The sequence below is a fragment of the Vidua macroura genome, chromosome 7 (genome assembly GCF_024509145.1).
Source record: "Vidua macroura isolate BioBank_ID:100142 chromosome 7, ASM2450914v1, whole genome shotgun sequence".
NCBI lineage: Eukaryota > Metazoa > Chordata > Aves > Passeriformes > Viduidae > Vidua > Vidua macroura.
This window is the reverse complement of record NC_071577.1, coordinates 21,079,452-21,102,847: the sequence shown is the minus strand read 5'-3', so window position 1 is coordinate 21,102,847 and position 23,396 is coordinate 21,079,452. Positions and strand designations below refer to the sequence as shown.

Here is a 23,396-nt window from a genome sequence, read left to right as displayed (position 1 = left end):
GAAAATAGTGTATGAATTATATGTTTGTTTAGCAGTGCATGAAGGTAAATAAAAACGTTCACAAAATGAGAGTAGGGTAGAATATGTCAAAAAAATCTGGAAATAATATTTTTAAAAAATCCTAAAATATTAAATTTATGCAGTGGAAAGAATATTGTATACTGGTGATATTATGGTATTATAAATTTAACACACATACATATTGAAGATGCTAAAATAAGTTGTTGCATAAGAGGTTCCTTAGTATCTTCCAGGGACAAAATTTCATTATTTTGAATTGTAAAGGCAGCAATTAAAATAGTGCTAGGAGAAATGTATGACCTGAAGCAAAACTTGGAGTGAGTCCCTGACCTAATAGAAGAGAGGAAGATCCCTTCTCATTTGGCAGAATTTTGGCAGTCTGATCTTTGTTTCTACTCCATTAGGGGGAAAGTTGGCTTTTCTCCCCAGAGCAAAATGTTTTTATCAGATGTATTAAAGACAGACCAGTGTGCTCCAACCCCAAGTGGCACATTCAAGGAAACTGAGACTCCCAATCTTTCTGGTGTCCCATGGGTCTCTCTGATTCCATATTTAGGTTTCAGGGGTTTTCTCTTACTTTGTAAGTTAGGACAGTAGCACTAGAAAATCACAGCAAATATGACAGGCTCAGAAAAAAAAGAGACTTAAATCTCGAGTGTTCCCTTCTGCTTAACAGTCAGGAAATGCCAAGAAATGACAATATATCTATGGGCTTTCTGACTAAAGAAGTATCAGGCACCAAGCTTTTATTAAGTTGCTATTTTTCCTGTCTTAGTCCACTGCTATAGCCACAGAATGGTCTCTGGGAATGGTTTAGGACTGAATCACAGGTGATATTGTTTGTAAAACTGTTTTGTCTCTTTTTTTGCAGAAAGTAGAAGATAAATAGTGAAATTGCAAGGAACTCGGGAAGGGAAGGGACTCTAGTTGAGAGAGTTGAATGACATAAAATTGGAGATTATTCTTGCTTCTGCTTGTGTTTCTCTGTGATGCTGGAGGGTCACTTACATCAAACTCAGTTCCTCATTTTCCCTATAGTCAGTCTGAAACATCTTGTCTTGCTTTGCAGAAGAACTCTGTGTTCTTGAACAGCAGCTGAGATCCATTATAGCTGTACCTGAGGCTTGTAGAGTGCCTGACAACTGAAAGATCTCAGATTAAGTACCCAAACACACTGGATGCTTTAGATATTTTTAGGTTAATCCCTGGAACTAATAATCCTCTGCCATTTTGTGGGAATGTTAAGTAGATTTGTTGCTTGGTGTGTGGGGAAAGAAATATGTCAAAAGAAAAAGAAAATAATAATTTTAAATTTAATATAGGATTGGATATATTAAATAAGAAATGAGAATTCAAGTCAATGGGGTTAAAAAAATTAAATTATGACCTATTCAGTGAATGTTATCCATTCAGTTGAGAGAATGAGGCAGAATCTTGATTTTAAAAAAGCTGCTTCTTATTCAAGGCTGTACATATGGATATTAGGTCACAGAGAGGGTTACACAGATATCTTTAATTGAGGCTTTTCTTTACTGGATGACTTTACAGCTTGTTTTTTCAACGTAACACACATTTCTTCCCTCAACTGCTGTCGACAGCATAATATATTTGAATAAATGATGGTCACAGTAAATTGACCTAAAATGTCTGCAACTTATTCATTTATGCCACGCTCACCCTCTCTCAGCTCTTTGGTATTCTGCACTGTTTTGGAATATCCCTAGATAGCAGCTGTGAATTAAGGTGGCTATAGAGAGATCACAGTGAAATGAACAGAGGCTTATTGTATGTCCTAGCCATAACTGTTTCCCAGCAGGACTTGCGAAATCACTGAAGATTTGCAATTACACTGAAAAATTTAAAATAAATATAAAATTGAATGTTGGAATCAGAAATCAAACAATTTAACTTATGAATCTCACTTTTTATTTATTGGCAGCAGTAAATGTGTATTATATGTGTTTCTGCTCATTTTTGTCTCTGGGTAATGCCAAAAGAGCAAACCACTGTGGCTTTTGTTTTTAAAAAATATTAAAGCAAAATATATTTCTAAGTCAATATTGACTTTGTATCACCTCATTGGAAGACTACTGAACTGAACTCATTCAATTATATGTTGACCAGAGCACAAATGATTTGCTGTCAACGTTCATTGTGATTTGATAACATTGTTTGATTGCACTCTAGTTCATTCTTTTGGTTTTTTTCAGTTGTGCTTCAGGAGTCCAGCCCCAGTCAGCAAAGCTCTGAAACGAATGCTTTGTTTTAAGTATGTGTTTAATTCCCTAAGTACAAGCTGCAGTGTGAGCTTGAGCTTTTGAGCTTTTCTCCTCAGGGAAAGATTTAAGCAGGTGTATAAGTGTTTTGTTGAACAAGAGCATCTGCAAGTATGCTAGTGAACAAATTCCTGGCCTGTGATGTTCAGGCAGTACATTTCTGAAACAGAAATTTAAAGTCAATTTGTAATTTTAATAATTCCTATTTATACTTACAAAAACAGCAGAAAGAAATCCGGGATATTTATGTGACAATGGAATTTTTGAGTTTGAATAAAAGTGCTTCAAAATGAGAGTCATTCACAAAAAAAAAAAAATCTCACAGAAACTCTGAAGAAAACAGCAAGCTGAAATCAATCAAACAAATAATTTGTTCCTACTTTGGCCAGGGACTCTGCAGCTGTGCTCACAGGTTTGGGGTTTGTTTTCCAGATACTTGAAATAAACTTACCAAAATGTCAATGAATTTGAAGCCAAGTTTCTTTGATCTGTTTTGTTGCAGGTGTTTCAGCCCAGCTCACCAGCACACGGCTGCGTAGAAACACCTCAGTGGGAACACCCTTTTGGATGGCACCTGAGGTATGTAAATGTGCCTGTCTGGCTTGTCTCCATTCATGGCAATACACACTTTGTTGCCACTTCCCCATAGTAGAAGGGGATCTTTTCTTCCCTCCCTTATGGCTGTGTTTCTGCTTTACAGCTTGTCCTCTGTTCAGTAAAAGTAACATACTATTAGAGTATACAAAATTAGAGTATTAGAGTATATATAATAGAGTATACTATTAGAGTATACAAAATGGATTTCTAATAATCATAATTTTCTTTGTAGTGTTTCCATAAAATTACAGCATATATACAAATAACTGAGGGTCCTAAGAATGTTATGATTTTCCATTCAAATATTGTATGTTTTGGGCTGCTTGTCCGTGATGTAAATACGGACTAGTGGGAGAAGGAGGAATTCCTTCTTTCCAGTCTTGCTATAGTCTTGCACACTGCAAAACGCTGACTGACCTATGTGTTCTTTAACCTTAATCATTAACTGGGGACCTTTAAACTTAGACACATGGGCTAGCATAGATTAAAAAATTGATAAAAATAATATACAGGTAGCTTAGCCCATTTTCAAGTATCTTACTTACATAATTTTACATACTGCTATCCAGACATAACCCTTTGCCTTCTATTTTATGAAGCTCTAAAAAGTTTTAACACACTGTTGAACAAAAGTTTGTGCTTTACCAGACTTTGGAGTGAAATATATCAATCTTTGTGCTTCCCTGCTTTAAGGAGCACAAAATACTTCTGAAAAATATGGATTATGAAATTTAAAAGCAAGGATTGAAACAGGAGTTGTCTGTTTGTTTGTAAGTTGTTCAGCCTTTGTAACAGTACAAGTCTCTTTTCTGTTAAAGGCCATATGAGTTTTGGGGAATTAGGGATGGAATTTATCTATTACAAATGCACACAGGTCTATTTCTGTAGGTTGAAGAGTTAAAAGTGTTGTGCAAACATTTGTTGTAAAACATTTAATAATGTTTATGCATCTATTTTTGTTGCTAAGGAAGGCTGATTATAGCTGAGCAGAGAAAATACGCTACTGTAAGGGGTCTAAAATTGATCTTTCTCAGTCTCAGAAAGAATGGTTGATATTTCACCATCTCCATAACAACCAGTTTAAGGAGACACAAGATACCTTAGAAACCACTGTGAAAGCATTATTTATGGAATCAGCTTGGTTGGACGCATTTCTAAAATTAGACCTCTATAAAATACTTCTCTAGATAATAATGGACATGTTATGAAAGATTCTATTGAGCATGGATTATAAAAGGTTATTTTTATGGTACTGTTTTGCTTGAATAATTGCCATCAAGGGCAGTAATTACACCAAATTTATTTTCCTTGCCATGTTGAAGGTATTTATTCTCATGGCAGAAAGCCAAAGAGATAAGCAGATATTTAGATCTGAAAAATTTTGACCTGAAAGTAGAGCACACATGTAATCAAGGTATGTTATGTACATGGCATATCAAACAGGATCAGGTGTAGCTTTGAATTCTTCCTGATTTGAAAAGATCTGTTGAAAGAACCAACCCAGTACCATAACCATGGTAACCCATATTACATTTGCATGCCTATGTGAGGCATGCCAGGCTTCATAGGTGTGCCAATCTGCAAAACAGCTGTAAGGTGCTTAGATATCCATTATGCTGTTGTTGAAATGGCTTTTAAATGACAGGTTGCATAACATGCTTGCTCAAGTCACTGCAGTTGCTCATAGAAATTACAGGGTTCGAGTGAAGTGCAGGATGCAATTTACTTTATTATTGGGGAGATCTTTCTGGTATTTTTAAAATATGCACCCAGATTTTTATGTGAAAGATGGAAGATTAGGACTGCAATAAGATGAGAAGGTGTGCTTGGGTAACAGTTCATTAGGAAGAGTGTTTTCTAGATGACATTGTGGTGAGATCACTAAACACTAGAAAGGCACTTAACTCAAGTTTTTGCACTCATTTACAAAAAATCTTCCTGCCTAAAGGTTTTTGACATAGGATAGAATTATTTCAAGCCCCAAAATATCATAAAATAGCTGAACAGGAATGAAATGTTACTAAACAGAGAAATAAAAAGCATGAAGGCTTTATTTTTTTCAACTGGACTTTATCTACATGTGAAACAAAGGTACCTTGGTCAATGCATAAGGTAATCATGGGATCTCATTTGGCAGTGAGAAGGATGGATTTCATCTGAAAGGGGAGTGAAGAGGGGAGATGAAGAAGCTTGCCTTGGCGGAAGAGACTACAGTAGTGTTTCAAAGCAGAATAAAGCTGACAGGAAATATTTTCCAGTGTAAACCCCAGGAAAATAAAATCTGGAGAAGAATGATGCAGGAAGTTTCAAGCTGACAGATGGGAATAACTGGATATAAGCAGGAGACAAATACACTGGAAACTGGAATCACTAGATCAGCCTGGGTCACGACTATAAAATGAAGAAAACCACATTTTAAGATTAAGTTTGCAAAAGATTTCAAAGGTATTATATAGCATGGTACTTGAAATAGCAGAAGCTCATAGGAAAAAGCAGTGTCTGAGGGTGGTGTAAGGAAGGTGTTCAACTCAGTGTTCTGGCAGCATTCAAAGTAGCAGCTTAACTGCTTAATATTTGAGTGACTCAAGCATCTTGGCTCCTTTTTTTTCTGATGACTCTGAGGCTTGCTTAGCAGTATCAAGACAAAAAAGATCTGTCCTTGAGCATTTGTTTTGAGCAAAGCTTGTGATTCACAAAAATTTTGCTGAAAAATGAAAATACAGGTAAAAATTAGGCTGTGAGGAAGTAACAGAGAACGTGACAAGGATTAGTCAGTTTGAGAGCAGCTTTAAAGTAGACTCACTGAAAATGTATAATTGTTGTTTAACCTAATTAATATTTTTTCATAATTACAACTGTAGACTCTCAGAAACTGAAACACTGAGTACAAGCATACCAATAAAAGATAAATAAGGCAGGATAGTGTTAGTGTGTTTAAAGCTGCCTGTTATCAAACACTTAAGTTACCTAAACTATGCTTCTATTGTGCTGAAATAAATTGTGTTATGTGCTAGCAGGATGAATCAGATTTGAAGCTTTTGTACTGAACTGTCTTTACATTTGTGATTCTAAGCATTAACATGTATTATTTTCAACTTCCAGTGCACAACTGAACAAAACCTAGTTCAAATAGAATTGGAGATTTCTTTTTCCAGACATATGATTAGATTATCACAATCTAGCTGAAAACTTGACTCTTGAAACAAACTCAGAATATCACAGAATAACAGGGTTACAGAGTCAAGTAGGTGGAAAAGACCTCTGAGATCACTGAGTCCAGCCTATGACCAACTGTTACGTCAACTAGACCAGGGTGTGGAGTGCCACATCCAGTCTTTCCTTAAGCACTTCTGGGGATTGTGCCCCCACCACCTCCCCGGGCAGTCCATGTTTGATGTTTATGTTTAATCACCCTTGCTGTGAAGAAATTCTTCTTAATGTCCAACCTAAACCATCCCAGACACAGCTTAAGACTATGATCTCTTGTCCTGGTTCAGACTGCCTTGAAAAAGAGGCTGACCCCCACCTGGCTACACAAAGTTGTAGAGAGCGATGAGCCTCCTCCAGGCTAAACACCCCCAGCTCCCTCAGCTGCTCCTCACAGGACTCACTCTCCACACCCTTCACCAGCTTCACTGCCCTTCTCTGGACCTGCTCCAGCACCTCGATGTCCTTTCTGAACTGAGGTGCCCAGAACTGGACACAGCATTCGAGGTGTGGCCTCACCAGTGCCGAGTACAGGGGGACAGTCATTGTCCTGGCCCTGTTGGCCACACTATTCCTGATACATTCCCATGAAGCAGCCTAGTGTAGTCTCATCTTGTCATATTTCAGCCTATTCTGTTTGTCAACCCTTTGCTTACATCAAGAGATGCAAGGTCAATTTGCTAAAATTAGCTTTTTGCATATGCACATTTTCACTATACTTTTAATTGCTACCTAAGCAAGGAATTTTCTACATGCTGATTTATAATGAACTGTAGGAATCTGCCACTTAGTATAAATAGGATATAGATTTCAAGAATGGATATACATGGATATACACTTACTTTTCTGCCTGAAAGCCATTTGAAAACAGTTGTACAGTGGAAAAGTATGCTTATTTTGTGATAAATAATATTACACCTTCTCTAATAAGGAAAGTTTTGAAAATATTAAAGGAATCTTCCATGAAAGTATAATAACAATTCTTGTATAGCTAATGATAAGAGATAGATTATTAAATTAGCTCTTATTACAGTTTTTCAATTTTATAGTCTTTTCACCTTGTAAATTACGGTACATGAGATAAGATTGAAAGCATAATTTACAAAAAAATCCCCAAACAACTGTCCTCAGAGTAAAACTTTACTGAGAGAAACAAATCTGCTGCTGCTTCTATAGAACTTGTGTGTATCTGGCATCACAATTAATCAACAGTGAAATATTTGAAAATTCCACACATTTAAGGGCTAAAAATAATAAATGCAATAAATAAATGTTAAAGTTGAAGGTAAGTAGCATTAAAGAATTTGCCACATAAGTGATACTATATTAAGCCTAGGGTGAAAAGGAATTTCCCTCTTGACATATATTATGAAATTACATCCTGTTTTTCAGGAGTTTAAGGTGCTGGGACACTGTAGTGTACTGGCAATTATTTTTAGGAAATACTAGTTGTCCTCTTGAAATGCAGCACTGCATTTGAGTGCAGCACTGTGCTTCATGTGGAACTAGGTATAGGCATGCCAGAGAAGAACTACAGAAGTGTAAGTGTGGGAGGGCATGGAGGGAAGAGTGGGAACAGTTACTCTAAATAGATAGGGCAAGACTGCATGGATGAACTGAGGGACATAGAAGTGAAGTGATTTGCTTAAGAACTTACAACAGGTTGGTGACAGAATGTGGGATAGAATTAAGTCTCTAAATGGGTGCACATGGTTGAAATGCCTGTGGCTCTGAGATGCCACCTTCTGAGAGCTGACAGATGATTTTAAAAAGTTCATTTTCTGAATACAGATTTTTATTTCTTTAAAGAAATCAAGGAAATTACCTTTACTGTCTTGGTTTTCCCCCTCCTTTCTTCTTTTTCTGTGACTCTCAAACTGAAGCTTTAACAAACTGCTGTAGTAAGAAGTTATACTAAAGTTGCTTAAAGTCCATAATGAAAGCAGTGGATTTAGAAGGCTGAAATGGAATACAGAGGTTTCAAACTTTAAAGGACATTACATTCAAGAGAGGCAGAGAGCACAGCAGGACAGCACCAGCAAGCTCTCCCTCAAATGCAGAGTCTAGAAGAATGCATCCTCTCTTCCTCTGCCTCCAGGAGAGCTGACCTCCACCTGGGCTAGTATGGCAAGTGAAAAGTCCATGGCAGCTGGAGGAAACCTCAGGGAACATTGCCAGTAGCATTGATGACATAGCCATAGTCTTGTGAAGGGCGGTGGAGGAGTTGCTTCTATTTTGTTTCAACAGCTACGAAGGGCTTGTAAAGCTTTCATGTAGGGTGTTTAAAGATTTAAAAGACAAATCAAAACAACAAGCCCAAAACATCAGAGAAAATCAGTTCAATACCACGTGGGTCTGCACTGAGTTGCCTACATGAAATATGTTTAGTTAGGAGTGTGGTGGAGGAGGAGCTCTTAGTTTTTGCTTTCTTTGTGAAAGACCATTTGAAAGTCTGTATGAGGTGTGTAGTATATATACTGACTAGTCAGGAGTACATCTGTGGATCAGAAGCAAAAATTGTATTACAATTGTGTCAATTGTATTATTATGTGTAGTATTGAGTTTTTAGATATATTTTCAGATATACTATGGAAACATTTATATAATGGTACAAAATAAGGAAGTGAAATCCAAATAAGAAAATGCAGGAATATGGAACCATTTTCAATCACAAAATTGCTTTTTATTCACTATATGAATGTGCTTGAAGAGTGGAAGGAAAAGAGGGAAAGAGGAAGTAATGGAGACATAGAAAAGTATCACTTTGGTTTGTCTAATTCAGTATCCCCGGTGCTGCTATGTGCTATCATGAAAGCCTTTTTTAGTTTTGGTACACAGGAATTAGAAGAATATTTAATGTTATATTTCCAATGTAAACAAAGGAAGTTGGGTTGTGTAGTGTCAGATGGAGCCCAGAAGTTCAGCTGGTTGATTTCACTTGACTGGTACAGCTGGCAATGTTGTTTTCCTTGCAGCAAGGGTAACAACTTAGTGCCACATTCATTTTCCATGCACAGTGCTTCTCAGCAGTGCTCACACACCACATAAGCTGCTTAGTTGGCTCTGTCAGCTGAGCCCAGCACCGCCTCACCCAGCAGCTGCAGCCTTGCTAACTCCAGGCTCCTTCCTGCTCTTCCTGTGGGTCAGCAGCGCTGATTGTGCAGCAGTCCTCTCCAGGTAGCACATCTGCACTGCTGTTATTAGCCTATGCTTGCAGCTCTGCTTTGTACAGACACTGTATTTACTGAGGCACAGGGAAAGTAAGTTCACTTCTAATAATTCTGGGTCAACTTAAAAGGGTTTGATGTATTTTGCTTCACCTAAACATGTGTATAGCTTCCTCTCTCTGCATGACTCAGTATGACCACTGTCCAAATAATAGGTAGTTCTCTGTATTAACTGTTTTCCTTCTTCTGAATCCACCTTTGATCTGCTACTGCACTTGCTGAAGTTCAGAGAAATATTTATATTGATTCCAGAACAGGCAGAATTATATCCTTGAATGTATAGTTTTCTTGTCAAGATATGTCATCTTGTATATTTCTGAATTTTTGTGTTTCTGTACAGCTTATAAATCACACAGAATGCCTAGGCACTGACTTCTCTAAATTCCTTCCACTTAGTGTGACTGAATTATGTCCCATTTTTCCAGACCTGTGAATTCCCTATCCGCTGATTCTGTACCAGTGTGACCCTCAGCACAATTAGTGTTGACAACTACCATCACACTTTCTGTTTCTCTGTCTGGTGTTTGAATGCTTTTCAACCTACAGCAGTATGACTGGGCATGAAATTGTGATGAAATTACAACTAAAACAAAAGATGACAGCCTGTCTCCTTAGCAACCCAGGCCACTGTGTGCATGCAGCCAGCATTAAATAAATGCTAAAGTGAAAGACTTGGTGTTTATTCCTGTGATGTTTACTAGCAAATCTCAAGCTTAGCTACATCACCCCCTGAGGCTTTGCCATGAACATAATGTTTGCACAAAGCAAACTATGTCTTCTGTTTTGCTTTTACAAGCAGGGCAGGATTTTGCTGGATATAAAATCGGTGCAATGTGCTGTCTTTGCACAAGGAAGAGAAAGGAAGAGACATGTTCTTCAGTTTCAGATCATGTCTTCTGGGCTCTCTGCCTTCATACCCCACAGGGCAGAGCAGGCCTCAGCAGTGCTGAGTGGTACTCTAGGCTCCAGAACGCCAATGAAAAGTAGAGATATTTAAAAAAAAAAAAAAAAGTGTTTCTCAGTTCCTGGTAGAGACAGGAATATAAAGGAGGGTAAGTCAATAGCCCCTTTTGTTTTTGGCTTTTAGAGATTTTTGCTCTGCAGGAAGTAGCATAGTTTTTGAGGCAATACAGGACTGGGGCATTCCCATGGACTTGACTGGCTTGTAAACTGTGACTTAAAGAACAGTCTCTTCTTCACATTGCAAGAGAGTGTTATTTGCTAGACAACACATAAAGCAAACTGCTTTATGCACACCTTTCATCAAGGAAAAAACTGAAAATTTTGATTCTTGTTTTAAAAATTGAAATTAGTCACATCTGCATTTTTCCAAGGGGTACATAAGTTGGCGAGATTCTAATAATAAGTTCCACAGAAATTGAATGCTCATTTCAAACCAAAGTGATGCATGTACATTCTGCATACTGGGTGAAGACAGTAGTTAATTTTGTATCTTTTCTGTGAGGCTAATCTCACTATTGTCAAGCTAATGGTCTAAAACATAGTGGTTCATATGGTCCACTGTCTGAATGTCTTTTTAAAAAAGAATATATATTAAGGGGAATATTTTTTCTAAAATAATCACCATAGCCTCTATAATAGAATGGTGGAGAATCTAATGGTGTCTAATTCCCCTTGGTTATAATGGCAGTATTTTGCCATAGTGCCATTATACTGCCATGTACTGGAGTTAGGTGTGGAGCAGAAGATGTGTTATTCATTCCTTTCTCTTTGCTGGGAAATACACTTTGAAGATGAAAAAAGCTCTAAGACTTACTAGTGTAGTTTGTTAAACTTCATAAAACCAAGTTATAGAGCAAAGTTTGTCATTGTCCTGTAGTTAGAAGCGATTGTGATGTGCTTGTAGGGAAAATGATGATATCTTTGAATGTGGAACACCAGCTATGTGTGTGGCATTGCTGATGAAGTCCAGTGTGACCTTGCGCAGATCCTTCTTTTCCTTCTTTTCAAAATGAAAATGTGTTCCTCTGCATTATAGAATTTGAGAACAAATAGACAAGTGTTTGCAAAGGACTCAGTACACTTATGAGAATCCAAGCAACTTCCAAGGTATTCACCTCCAGGAAATGGGCTTTAACAGATTTTATACTAAGCAGATAAATATTTTTCACATGTTAAAAAAGGAAGGAGAGCACAGTGCATAAAGTTAGCCACATATGGAGAGATTTCCAAGTCATGGCCTTAGAAGTCAACTTGGATGATTTTTTTTGAGGAAGTCTCATTGAATATACAGATGATTTGGGGACATGTATAGAAAACGCCAAAATAAACAAGAAATATAAGCTTCCTCTTCAATCTCTGAGCAAAATTTCAGTGATAGCCTCTTCAGAATATATTATTTAAGTATCTCTGATGGATCTCTACACTGACTTTCCAAATTTTTGCATTTGACTTTTCTCTCTCATAAATGGTATAAGAAAATGAAATTATCATAAAGGCCTCTGAAACGGGTGTGTTTTGAAGCACTTTGCTTGAACTGTGTAGAAGCTGTCTACTGTCCATATTTCATGAGATAGCGTGATCTCCATGATGAGATCAAGGCTATAGTGAACATTTTTAAGAACTAAAAATTATTCCAGAGCTTTTATTTAAGACATTCTGTTGAAGAGAAGGGAGATGGAGAAATCTCTGTGTGACAATTTTGAAAAACACTGGATTAACTAACAAAGCTCTGCCTCTTCAAGTTGAAGGAAAAAAATCTCAGAATCATCTTTTGTGGTGCTTACTTTCATTTTTTCCCCTTTCTCTGGCATACTGACTGAAAAAAATGAGGAGAAGGAGTGATCTCAACACTTGTCAAAACATTGATAAAAAATTTGGAAGCGTCTTCATTTTTCTTGACTGATTTGCTCTAGGAAAAGAAAAGGAATTAACTGATGTGCAACTTTAATGCAAACCTCCCCAACCCCCAAACATTTCAGTATTATTTTAACTGTGTTCAACAGCCCAGTTTCTGATAAAATAAATGATGAGTGCACTACAGCGGGGTCATGAGTCCCAAATGAGAGACAGACAATTTCTGTGGGCATGTTGGCTAGAATCACTACTAGAGTCAGGAACGCCTTGGTTAGGTGCAGTTTATGGAGAAAGTAACTAAGAGGTTAGGATGGAATTGGCAGCTTCTCCAGGAAATGTTTTTTTATAACAGGTGACTCTCTGCCAGCAGCTACTTGTGTTGCTGACTTGCATGTTGCAAGCATATGCAAGTGTGCATATAACACAAGCACTGTGCAAAGTGTTGTTCCAAACTGAAGCCCTAACACAGGAATTGAGAAGTAATATAGAAGTTAAAAAATAGAAAATATCTTCTAGAACATAGGTACAGCCAGCCTAAGACATGTTATTTTATCTTAAGTACAAATTATTAAAGATACTTTTAAAACTGTGAGAAAAACCATGGAAGTTTATACTAGCAATATGCAGGGATCCAACAAATTAATTTAAAGTAATTGTTTAATTGATGAGATTTGGAAAGACAAAATTGAGACATAATTCCAAATCATAATAAAATGCAGTCAAGCTGTAAAGATAAGGGCTAAATTTAAACATTGGTTTGAATCTCACATTTAGATTCAGCCGACATGAATAGTTAATGTATTAGAATGTGATCAGTGAGTTGGCTGGAAGTGTGCATTAAGTCTGTGATGTAAAACAGTTCTGATATCCAAGGAGAGACTCCTACTCGCTTCCATTTTTCTTAGACAAGGTACATGGTATGTTACCTGAGATTTTTTTAAACTACTCAAATGCAGTAAATACAAAACAAAATAGAAAACAAACAAACAACAACAAAAAAAAAAAGGGCAGAAATTACTGATGGAATATCCTTATCTAAAAACCAGCTGTGCAAATCAGTCTATCCTCATAGAAGTTAATAAGAATATAAGTCATAGAAGTTAACAAGAATAACATCAATAGGGTTCTCTGTTATTATAATAGGTCTTTGTAAGTCGTTCTTTCAAAAAAATAATTTATTATTGATGTTCTTTGTATAGATATTTGAAGCATCCCATGGAGTTTAATGTATTTTAAAAAAAAGATATTGTTTTTAAAGAAAGCAAACATAAGAGACGTTCTAATTTGATGTTACCTTTTTGTGGTGTTTCTTCTGTCTCGTATATACAGGCAAAAATGATATGGATTTGATAGCTACATAGCATTTTAGACATGACTCAAAAAAATACTTTCATGTTCTGTTGGATGACATGAGTTGTAAATTAGATAAAAGCGTTGGTTTCTCTGCTTCTCTTCTGATAGGTCATTGCTTGTGAACAACAGTATGACTACTCATATGATGCTCGATGTGACGTATGGTCCTTGGGAATAACAGCTATTGAACTGGGGGATGGAGACCCTCCTTTATTTGACATGCATCCGGTGAAAACCCTTTTTAAAATTCCAAGGTATGGCACTAGATGGCTCTCTTCACTCACTAGTTTGTTCAAAGGCAGTCTACTCAAAGGAGAACTATTTGGCAAATGTTTGTTCCTAAAATCCTAAGAATCTCTTTAACAGTAAAACAATAAAATTCTGTACTGTTAAAGATTTTTTTTTCAGTCTGTCTTCTACAATAATTTTTATTTAGAACTCCTTGAAATTACTTATTTTATTCTTACCTTAGAATGTAAAATCATATAATATCCTGTTACCTTCCTTCCAACAGAACTTTTCTTACCTACTACTGATGAAAACGTTTATTTCAAATGGAGAAGCCAACATTTATAACTGTTAAATAATGTTTTCAAATATTATTCCCCTAGAGTCTTAGGCTTGTTTTACTGTAAAAGAAAAACATACAGTTTTGACAGTGCTATGAAGCAGTATGGCAGTTTCAGCAAACTGTAGTCATAATTTATTTTTTCATTTACCTGAGGATGTTAAAATGTGAAGATTTGGATTGTCATCCGTGGACAATCCAATATGAATTAGATATGAAAAAGGGATATACATTTCTTTTTATATATAGTCATGTAAATTAGCTGTATTATTTCATACTGTCTATATTTGATTTAATTTGTTTTCATTTCATTGAGTCTTCCTGAATAAGTTGAGATTGTCAGTGTAAAATAGGGTTTAGCAACAGACCAGCTGTAATAGAAGAGATATAGAATTTGTCCATCATTGATTAGGCTGGTATGTACTAGTCTTTTCCACATTTTGGCTAATGAAGAATCACCACTGACTTAACAGTTTAAAATCGTCATCATTACAAGTATTTGACCTTTTGTTATCTACACAGTTATCATAGGCCTTTAAAATTTAGTCTGATTGCAATTTGCATTTCTGATTAAGTCTATTTATATGCAGATGCAGTTGTGCTGGATTCTGGCTCATACAGTTATCTCCTTCTCCTCAGCTCAGACATGAGCTACCACCACTCTTTCCAAAATTATTCATACTGAAGCAGCAGTTGATCTTAGTGCCTTTTCATGAGCATCTGAGCAGTTAAGGCAAGGGAGGCTTCAGATTATTAAAACAATATCTAAAAATTTTATCAGTGCTCAAAACAGTTTAAGAGGACAGAAGTGATACCAAAAGTAAGAGCAAGCAATAGGAAGATACAGAAAAATAGGGCATGTAGAGTCTTTGATTTCTGTCTACAGATTACCTGTTTCTCTATGTGCTGACTCCAGTTGATCGGTATCTTTCTATTTATACTGCCTTCTGTGTACTAGACTGGTCTGTTGTCTGTGATGCTGGTTTCTTTACGTTAGCAGAAAACTTTGCAGTGGTTTTCAAGTTTTGTTATCAAACACTATTTAATAATCTATTCTCATGAATATTTTAAAATGTTAGTATTGGCAAAATTGCCAAAACTAGGTAAAGAAATGTCTGTGTGTATTTCTGTAGACTTCTTCCATTCTCAAATAGTCAAGTTTCTCTGTCAGTTTAGTCATTGGCTTTTTTTCTAGTGAGAGTCAATTGTGCTTTTAGCCTTGGCATTGGGTTTCATCCTAGTGAGCAGCAGAGCTAGACCTTAGTCTTAAATTAGTATAATTTAAATCAATGAGTCTTTACTTTGACTTTATAGGATTTGAATCAACCATTGGATGAGTAATTTTGTACTGGCAGTCAGAGCAGTTTGCATACCCCCAAGATATTTGGAAATATCTTGTGTAGAACTCAAGTCAAGGACTAATGTTAAACTTAACTGCCTCCAGATTCACATCTGTGTTATGAAACTTGGACCAGGGATGGACTAATCTCCAGATTGAATAGCTCAGAGGCTGGCAAAGGAGCACATCTGTGCATGCACCATAGAGTCCCACGATGTGTTATCTGGCATTGTGGGAAGAGGCGGTCTCCTATGCCTATTTAAATTCAGATTTTCTATCACGGGTCAAGCAACATAAAACGTGATTTGGGACTGAATTTATCTCAACAAAATGTCTTATTTCTAGAGGACAGTGAACCCTCAGAAATCACCAAGTGCTTCAACTTGGGCATAAGAAAAAAGGTGATCTCACTGTGCTGCACTTCCCTCAAAGCCTGACTAGTGTTTCACAACAGGAGATGCTGCATGCTAAGTGTTTTTGAAAACACAATGTGTTTTCTTAAGGTGTCTAAGTATTAACTTCATACTTTTGACAATATGGCCTGAGCTGTGAGCCAGATGTTTAACCAACTTCCCGTGGTTAAATTTTTCTTGTCCTACAAAATTTATCTGCAGCAAATATCTGACAGCAAAAGAGAAGTGAAAAAGAAAATGCTAGTTAATTTTTACATCAGATGTTTCATTAGACTCTGGATCTTATTTGTATGTGTATTATGTAGATTTAGAAGAGCAGGGGATACAAGTTCCTGGACTAATGCAAATATAAAAAACCTCTTTCATTCATGAACATTTTGTTGTATGAAGGTGCAGTATCTTAGAAGCAGTTGTGATAGCACTTGCATGGGACTTTTCTTAAAACTGCTAATGAGAAGGAGGCATCTTAGAGCAAATGTTAAGGTTCTGTTTTGCAATAATGCACATATTCTCTCTCATCAAAATGGATTCTTGGATCTAACTAATAAATCTCCTGAAAAGGGACCTCCAGTGCCTAGAGATAAGAGATAAATCATACTGCGAAGACACTGAACCATGAAATTATTCTGTTAACATGTCATCTGCCTAGAATATATTTTCAAATCTCCAGCAGAAGGGTCTAAATTATGAAAGGAAGGCGGCCTAGCAAAGTTGGTAATAGGGGAGTTGATACTTTTAACATCTTCCATCTGCTGTCACTACTTAGGTGTGTCGGTTTTGGCAAAAATATTACAAAATGAAATATTCTCAAATATCATTACACCTAAGCTTTTTAAAGTAAAATAGGTCCATAAATTATTCAAACTGTGTTATCTTGTGAGAAATGTTACATCATCTCAGTACTATCTCTTAGAGTATCATGACAAATCACTGGCAATTATTTGAAATTTTGAAAAGTAACTACTATAAAAAATAGTGTGGCAAAGAGGAGATAAAGATGGTATATTGTAGTCTGGAAAGGGTGGGTGGGATGTGTGTACCACTGTAAACTGAGGATTTCAGATCATGTTGCAAAGATCCTGCTTTTCAGGATTTGTCTCTTTATATAAAAAAGTCTTTTTTACAGGGACATGGTAAAGAGCAATTTTTTTTAGGTTACGCTGACAGCTGACACTAACAGGAATTAAACCAAATTCTCCACTTACATCTATCACTCATGTGTTCCTCTGAGAGCAGTGGAAGGCACCTGTTTTAAAATTGGTTGGTGATAAGAAATGGCTATTTGATTTTCTAACTCACAAAATCTGAGAATTAAGTGAAATTTCATTTAAAATTATTATGCTTCATTAATTCATGTTAAATAGCCAGGAGTGGAATGGAGTTGAGCTTGTGAGTAGTCGTTGACTGGTGCAGTTCTTAACCTGTGTTGTACTGTGTTGAGACTTACAGCTCTTAGGAATACTTGTTAGTTTGAATTTACTGATGCTTGACTGCTTCAGCAGCTACCCTGCATCCAGCAGGATCAAACCACCTCCTGCCCAATTGCAACTTCAGCTTCGTGGTAGTTTGTACATAGGCAGTATCTTTCTCTCTGTGCCACCATACACTCACCTTTTATGTTGGTAAATAAATTCTGAAGAAGTTCTTCAAGAGTACTCAGTTACTGTCATTTTTAACGTATGATCATGTCAAGAGAGAGAAAAGACAACAGAATATAACTTCAGTACATAGAGTGACTGTGGGACAGCCTGTTGCACCTTCACCTTGCTTTGCTGTATACATGTGAGGCATCTGGCGTACTGCAGGTAGTTTCATCCACCTGAACAGGTAAGATCCATTGTGGGGACATTTTAAATACTAACATTTTCTAACACAACCTTTCATACTGCAACCTCTCATATTCCAGCTTTTCTGTAATTTTGCCATCTGCATTGGTGTTGACATGATCTTGATAGATCATGTAGCATACACTTTTACTGCTGCTGCTTGGAATGGTAAAGAAACACAAGTATGTGTTGTAGGACAAAATAGCTGAGAGTTGGTTGCTTTTTTAAAACAAAATCCAAAAGAATTAATACAATTGTAGTGACTTAATATAAAGTGTTTTAAAAAATTAAAGGAATATGCTGAAAATAGTCTTATGGTAAATAATTGGACATCAGGAATAGAAGTTTCAGAGCATAATGTTGTTTATTTCTGAATAGGAATGTGAAGTTCAGTTACAACAGTGTGACTAAACTACTTCAGAAGACCAGATTCTGCCTATGGTTATAGGTAGGGCATCGTGGTGTCTGTAAAAGCTATGTTTAATTGTCTGAGGAATAAGCTGACTTTTAAACAATATTTTATTATCTAATACATTGGATCCACATTATTTTGTGATTGTATTTTTATAGAAAATTCCAAATAATAAAAATGTAAGGTGTAATGTTACATTTAGTGAGCAGGACTAAATGTCCTTGGGATTCTCCTTAGTTGATGTATGAATAGCAAAGCAATTCAAGAATAGTCTACCTCTAGGTGAGAAAACAGATGGGTCTGTGACTAGGCATTGGAAAGACCACTACTAATTCTTCAGGAGGTTACAGACTTGTCATACAATCTTGAACCAGTGAAATATGACTAGATTTTCAAAATTATTTAAGTCCCCAAATCTGTTGTTGGCTAGCTAGTGGAATTTCCAAGAAGCACTTTGTGTTTTATTTCTTTTACAATGCTTTAAATCTCCATTCTGTGTTTTTTTTTTTTTTTTTCCAAAGAGCTCAGGATTACTGGTTTCACAGTAAGTGAAGCATTGATATGTTTTTGAAAATGTCAGAAATTGTGTGTGCTTGGCTGTATTTTCTTCCATAGAATCACAGAATGGTTGAGGTTGGAAGAGATGTCTGGAGGTCATTTTGTCCAACTGTCTTGCTCAGCCTGAGTTATCTGTAGCAGATTGCCCAGGACAGTGTCCATACAGCTTTGAGTATCTGCAAGGATGGAGACTCCGCAACTTGTCTGGGCAACCTGTGCCAGTTCTCAGTCACCCTTACAGTGAAAAAATATTTCCTGATGTTCAGGTTAAACCTTCTGTGTTTCAGTGTGTTCGCATCGACTCTTGTGATGTCACTGGGCACCACTGGAAAGAGGCTGGCTCAGTTTTCTTTACGCCCTCTCTTCATGTATTTCCTCCACATTGCTAATACCCATTTTGAGCTTTCTCTTTTCTGTGTTAAACCATCCTGCCTGTCCCAACCTTTCCTCATGTGAGAGGTGTTCCAGTCCCCTAAATCAATCTCAATGACTACTTGCTGTCTCAGTGACTACTTGCTATTGGACTGTCTGCAGTAGCTTTGTGCCTCTCTGATACTGGGGAGGCCAGAACTGGACAGAGTGCTCTACACGTGGCCTCAGCAGGGCTGGTAGAAAGGAAGGGTCACCTGTCTCAGCCCGCTGCCCACACCCCTCCTAAGGCAGCCCAGGGTTCCACCAGCCTTCGTTACCACAAGGGCACAGAGCTGGCTCATGTTCACCCTGGTGTCCACTGGAAGCCCCAGTTCCTCTGGTGCAGGGCTGCTTTCCTGGTGGTCAGCCCCCAGAAACCCTGGTTCAGGGCCCTGCACTGCTTTTGCTGAACTTGTGAGTCTCCTGTTTGCTGTTATCTCCAGCCTGTTGAGATTCCTTCCCTTTGGATGGCAGCACAACCCTGTGGTGTAACAGCCATTCCTCACAGGTGGGAACATGAGCAAACTTGCTGAGGGTGCACTCTGCCTCATCACTATTGAAGATGTTGAGTGGGACTGGACCATTTTTACCCCTGCAGTACACCTCTAGTGGTGAATGTAGGTGTTTGTGTGATTTGGCAGTACATGTGTTAAGTCCATGGGGAAACAGTTTTGTGCAAAGAGGACAAGGTATTTTAGTATTGTTACAATCACTGTCTCAGAATATGCAGCAGTGCCAAAAGACTTCAGGGCAAGGGCTCAGCCCTTAAAAGGATGTACAGGTCTTATTCATTACTAATTAATTCCTAACAGGTATATGAATTGATAAAAAGTCAAATGCATCCTTGGGTTTGAATATCAGATTCAAATAGATCTGTGCCAGGGTTTAACAGAGTAATGAGTACCTTGTAGTACTTTTACCTTCATTATATCATCTTTATTTAAAAAGCTGAGAGCTATTTCTAAGACTGTACCACGTATGCGTCTATAACTGGGCTTTTAAGTCTGGCAGTAGATCTAGAAATTGAAGTGTATGCAGTTAGCAGCTGTATCATAGCAAAATGGGACCTGTTTTCCATTTACCTTATGACATTTTAATATATTTGGGAAAGTGGTAGAATATTTTAAGTATTTTTATATATTACATAAGACAGTAGGGAATTAGCTCTAAAATTAAATCATCTTGGTGCCATTTCCCTCCTTTCCTTCCTTCAACTGTTCGGTTATCACATAACTTATCTACAACTGCCTGTTTCTCATTGATTTTGTCTTCCTCTTCCTTTTTGTAAGCAATTTACAGATAGAATTTGATTTTGCAAATGCACTCTTTATTCGTATGTATTCAATAGCCTAATTTCAGCAAGTAATTGTAATTTGTGCTCTGTGGCTTGCTGTTGAATAGTCTGTTGTAAGCATTTAGTGTTTTAGCTGTTAAGGAGGACTTCGTCTGCACAGTGTGTTTCTGATTTTTGATTCTTTGAGAGTCTCTCCTCCAACTGGCTTTCTCATGAATAGAAGAGTACTGTTTTATAGGTATATTTTTGGTTCTTATTTAAAACAGGCTGTTTCACCAAACGTTTCCTGCCAGTATAGTTGTTGCTAGAACACAGAAGAGCTAAAATGTATGCAGCTGAAATGAATTCATCAGGAAACTCGAATAATCGTGAAAATAAACATGCTCAGCTCTCAACCATTTTCTAAGCAAATAAAAAAGAATCACTTCTGATGCTCTCTGTGTTACTCTCCATGCTGCACTCAACTGCCTCTGAGCCCTAGGTAGAAGCTGAGATGCCTGACAGATGTTTTTACTGACTCCATATGCAGTTAATTCTGTGCATTAAATGCGCATAAACTGTTTTAGTCATCCAGTTTCTAAAATAAATTATTATTTTTCAAAATCTATTGCATAAGTAATAACAGACTGCTAAGATACTGTGAATGCCATTTTGTTTTGCTCTAGTGGAAAATTTCTTGCTGACAAGGTCAAGCTTTGCAGTCTGAGAGCAGTCATGTGATGAAAGGCACATCCAGCAGGAGGAGAGGTGGGAGATGGACATCTAGTGTTGTCTCTTTCAGAAGTGAGGATTTGAAATATGTTTCAGCTAGATTTAGGGGATAGAGCTGACTTACCAAGTCTTGCTTTTATTATTGTAGACTAAAATTATGTTGGTTTTAGTGTGCTTTCAAAACTGCTTCCTGTTTCTTGACAGGATTATAGTAGTTAACAGCATTGTCTGTAGTTGTCTTTTGGCAGTAATACTGTCAGCATAATCCTTACACAGAGTACATACTGATTTTTAAGGAGATTCATGCTATGGTGCACAGTGAACTGGAGATTGCAATGGAGAAGATGTAGCATGGTTGCTTTTTATTTCTAGTGCAGCAAAGTACTTGTGCTCTGCATTTAAAATGAGTTTGAAGATTGTGAGAAAATCTCACAATAGTTACAACCAATTTTCCACCATTTACCCCAGGAAATAGCTTCCTTTCAGGTAGATAGCTCACATATAATACTGCTTTGCCCTGAGATATTTAATGTTCAGGTATGTTTTTATGATTGATTAATATAGAGATAGATTCTTAGGATAAAAATAATTAAGATAGTCTAGGAGTCAAGTTGCTCAGTAAACAACTAGGTAGCTATATTTTCAACATATAAGCCTACGTCATTACCAGACTTTGCTGAGAGGCTGCTGATGCTTAATAGATAAGGTTTAGATAGATTACCTGCAGTACTAAACAATTTACTGAGAACAGAAAATGGGCTTCAAATACAGTCTAGAAATGAAACATCACAATTATTTGAGGTACTCTGTAACCTTGGAAACAATTGGGAGCAGTGACATCAGCAACAATTATGTGCTATTTTGTCTTCAGTTTATCACCAAGGTAACCAGAGCAGGTTTCTCTGCTTGAAATTTTAAGAATGTTGTGGTCTGGTATTAAGTGAACATTCATGAAGCAGACTGCATAGGGTCTATTAAAATTGCATTCTGCATCCCTTTTAAAACGATCCTTCTGGACATAAATTGTGTAAACTCCTGTGTTTGTTTTTTTTTCCTTTTGTCCCCCCTTTTTTTCCTATGAAACAGCTGCAGGCAAATAAAGCCTTAGCTACTGTGCTAAATTCTCTGAATACTGGAAAGAAGGAAAATTTATTTCCTTATTGATTCCTTTTTTTGGCCCCCAAATACCAAGTATTGCAACTACACACAAAGGCTGGAAATAGCACAGTGTTATTTTTGGACATGGGATTTACCCACAATGGAGGACACAGGATGTACCCACACCAGACTTCCTTGAGGGGAGCTCTGCATCAAAGTCTAGTTTCACAAGAGACTTGTATTCAGTACTGCCAGAGGAAAATACTGGATGAGTAATTCCCTTAGACTTCCTGGCTATCAAACATCCATAGTCAGCCTACCTTACCTTTTGGTTGTGTCACATGTCTTTCTTGTGCCATCTAACCATCTTCATGCTTAGTCCAGAGAAGTGTTTGGTTTTTTGCAGTGGATTTGGAAAAGGTGATGTTTGAATTAAAGTTTTGTTGCACAGTAGCAAACACTCCCCTTTTTAACTGCTTTCTGATTGGAAAGTTATGTGGTGTCAGAGCCATAATGCTGACAGGCAGATTACTCAGACCGTACAGTCTCTTGTGTGTGTGACTAAATTTTAGTGAGAGACATTTTATATGAAATGGTGATAAAGCTTATCTGTCAGTCATGGAGGAAAAAGAGGAGACTGCAAAATAGTTGCTTTTTTTTGAAGTCTGGAACACTGTCTTGGTTGAAAGTAATTTCATTTCTATAAATTTTCATTCATACAACTTTAATGTTATAACCAACACACATTCATTACGATCCTAAGGATAATGACAGTCTTTCTAGAATGTGGCTAGTATCTAAAAAGTTCACTTTCTCTTTCTTCTGCTTCTATCAGCCAGTGAATTAATTCCTTTATAAATATGAACATCAATATTCTATTTTGAATAGAAAAAAGGCATCAGTTTTTCGACTACGTCCCATGAAAGCCTCTAGAACTGTGAAATGTACAAGGTGTCTTATTCATTCGGCAATAGCAAACTATGTGAAGAGATTATCTTTTGTTCGTGCAAAAATCTAATTTAATTTACTTGGCTCAATTCATTATAAATTATGTGGGCTACTGAACTCCAATATTAAACATAGGCTATAAAGTTTATTTTGGAACCCCACAAGGCTAATGGCATGTAATGAAGTTTCACTTCTTTAGGACTGCACTACAAACCAGAACAGAATTTTATTACTTTCCTTCAAACATTAAGCTCTAACTTATATTTCCAAGGCATAAGTACCGCAAGTTGCCTGCACACCAATGGCCCTGCAAAACCACC

General features: G+C 37.0%; 1 protein-coding gene across 12 annotated transcripts in view; it reads left to right on the top strand.

The window, feature by feature from the left end:
• MYO3B (myosin IIIB) overlaps positions 1-23,396 on the top strand; it is a 226,599-nt gene that overhangs the window by 26,264 nt on the left and 176,939 nt on the right. For 10 of the 12 annotated variants that reach the window (XM_053981864.1, XM_053981863.1, XM_053981862.1 and 7 more), the window contains 2 exons: positions 2,800-2,876; positions 13,607-13,752. In XM_053981864.1, the coding sequence (XP_053837839.1) occupies positions 2,800-2,876; positions 13,607-13,752 (223 nt within the window). Of the gene's footprint in view, positions 1-901; positions 1,219-2,799; positions 2,877-5,037; positions 5,340-13,606; positions 13,753-23,396 lie in introns of those variants that run through there. The other 2 variants (XM_053981869.1, XM_053981871.1) reach the window with 2 other exon arrangements.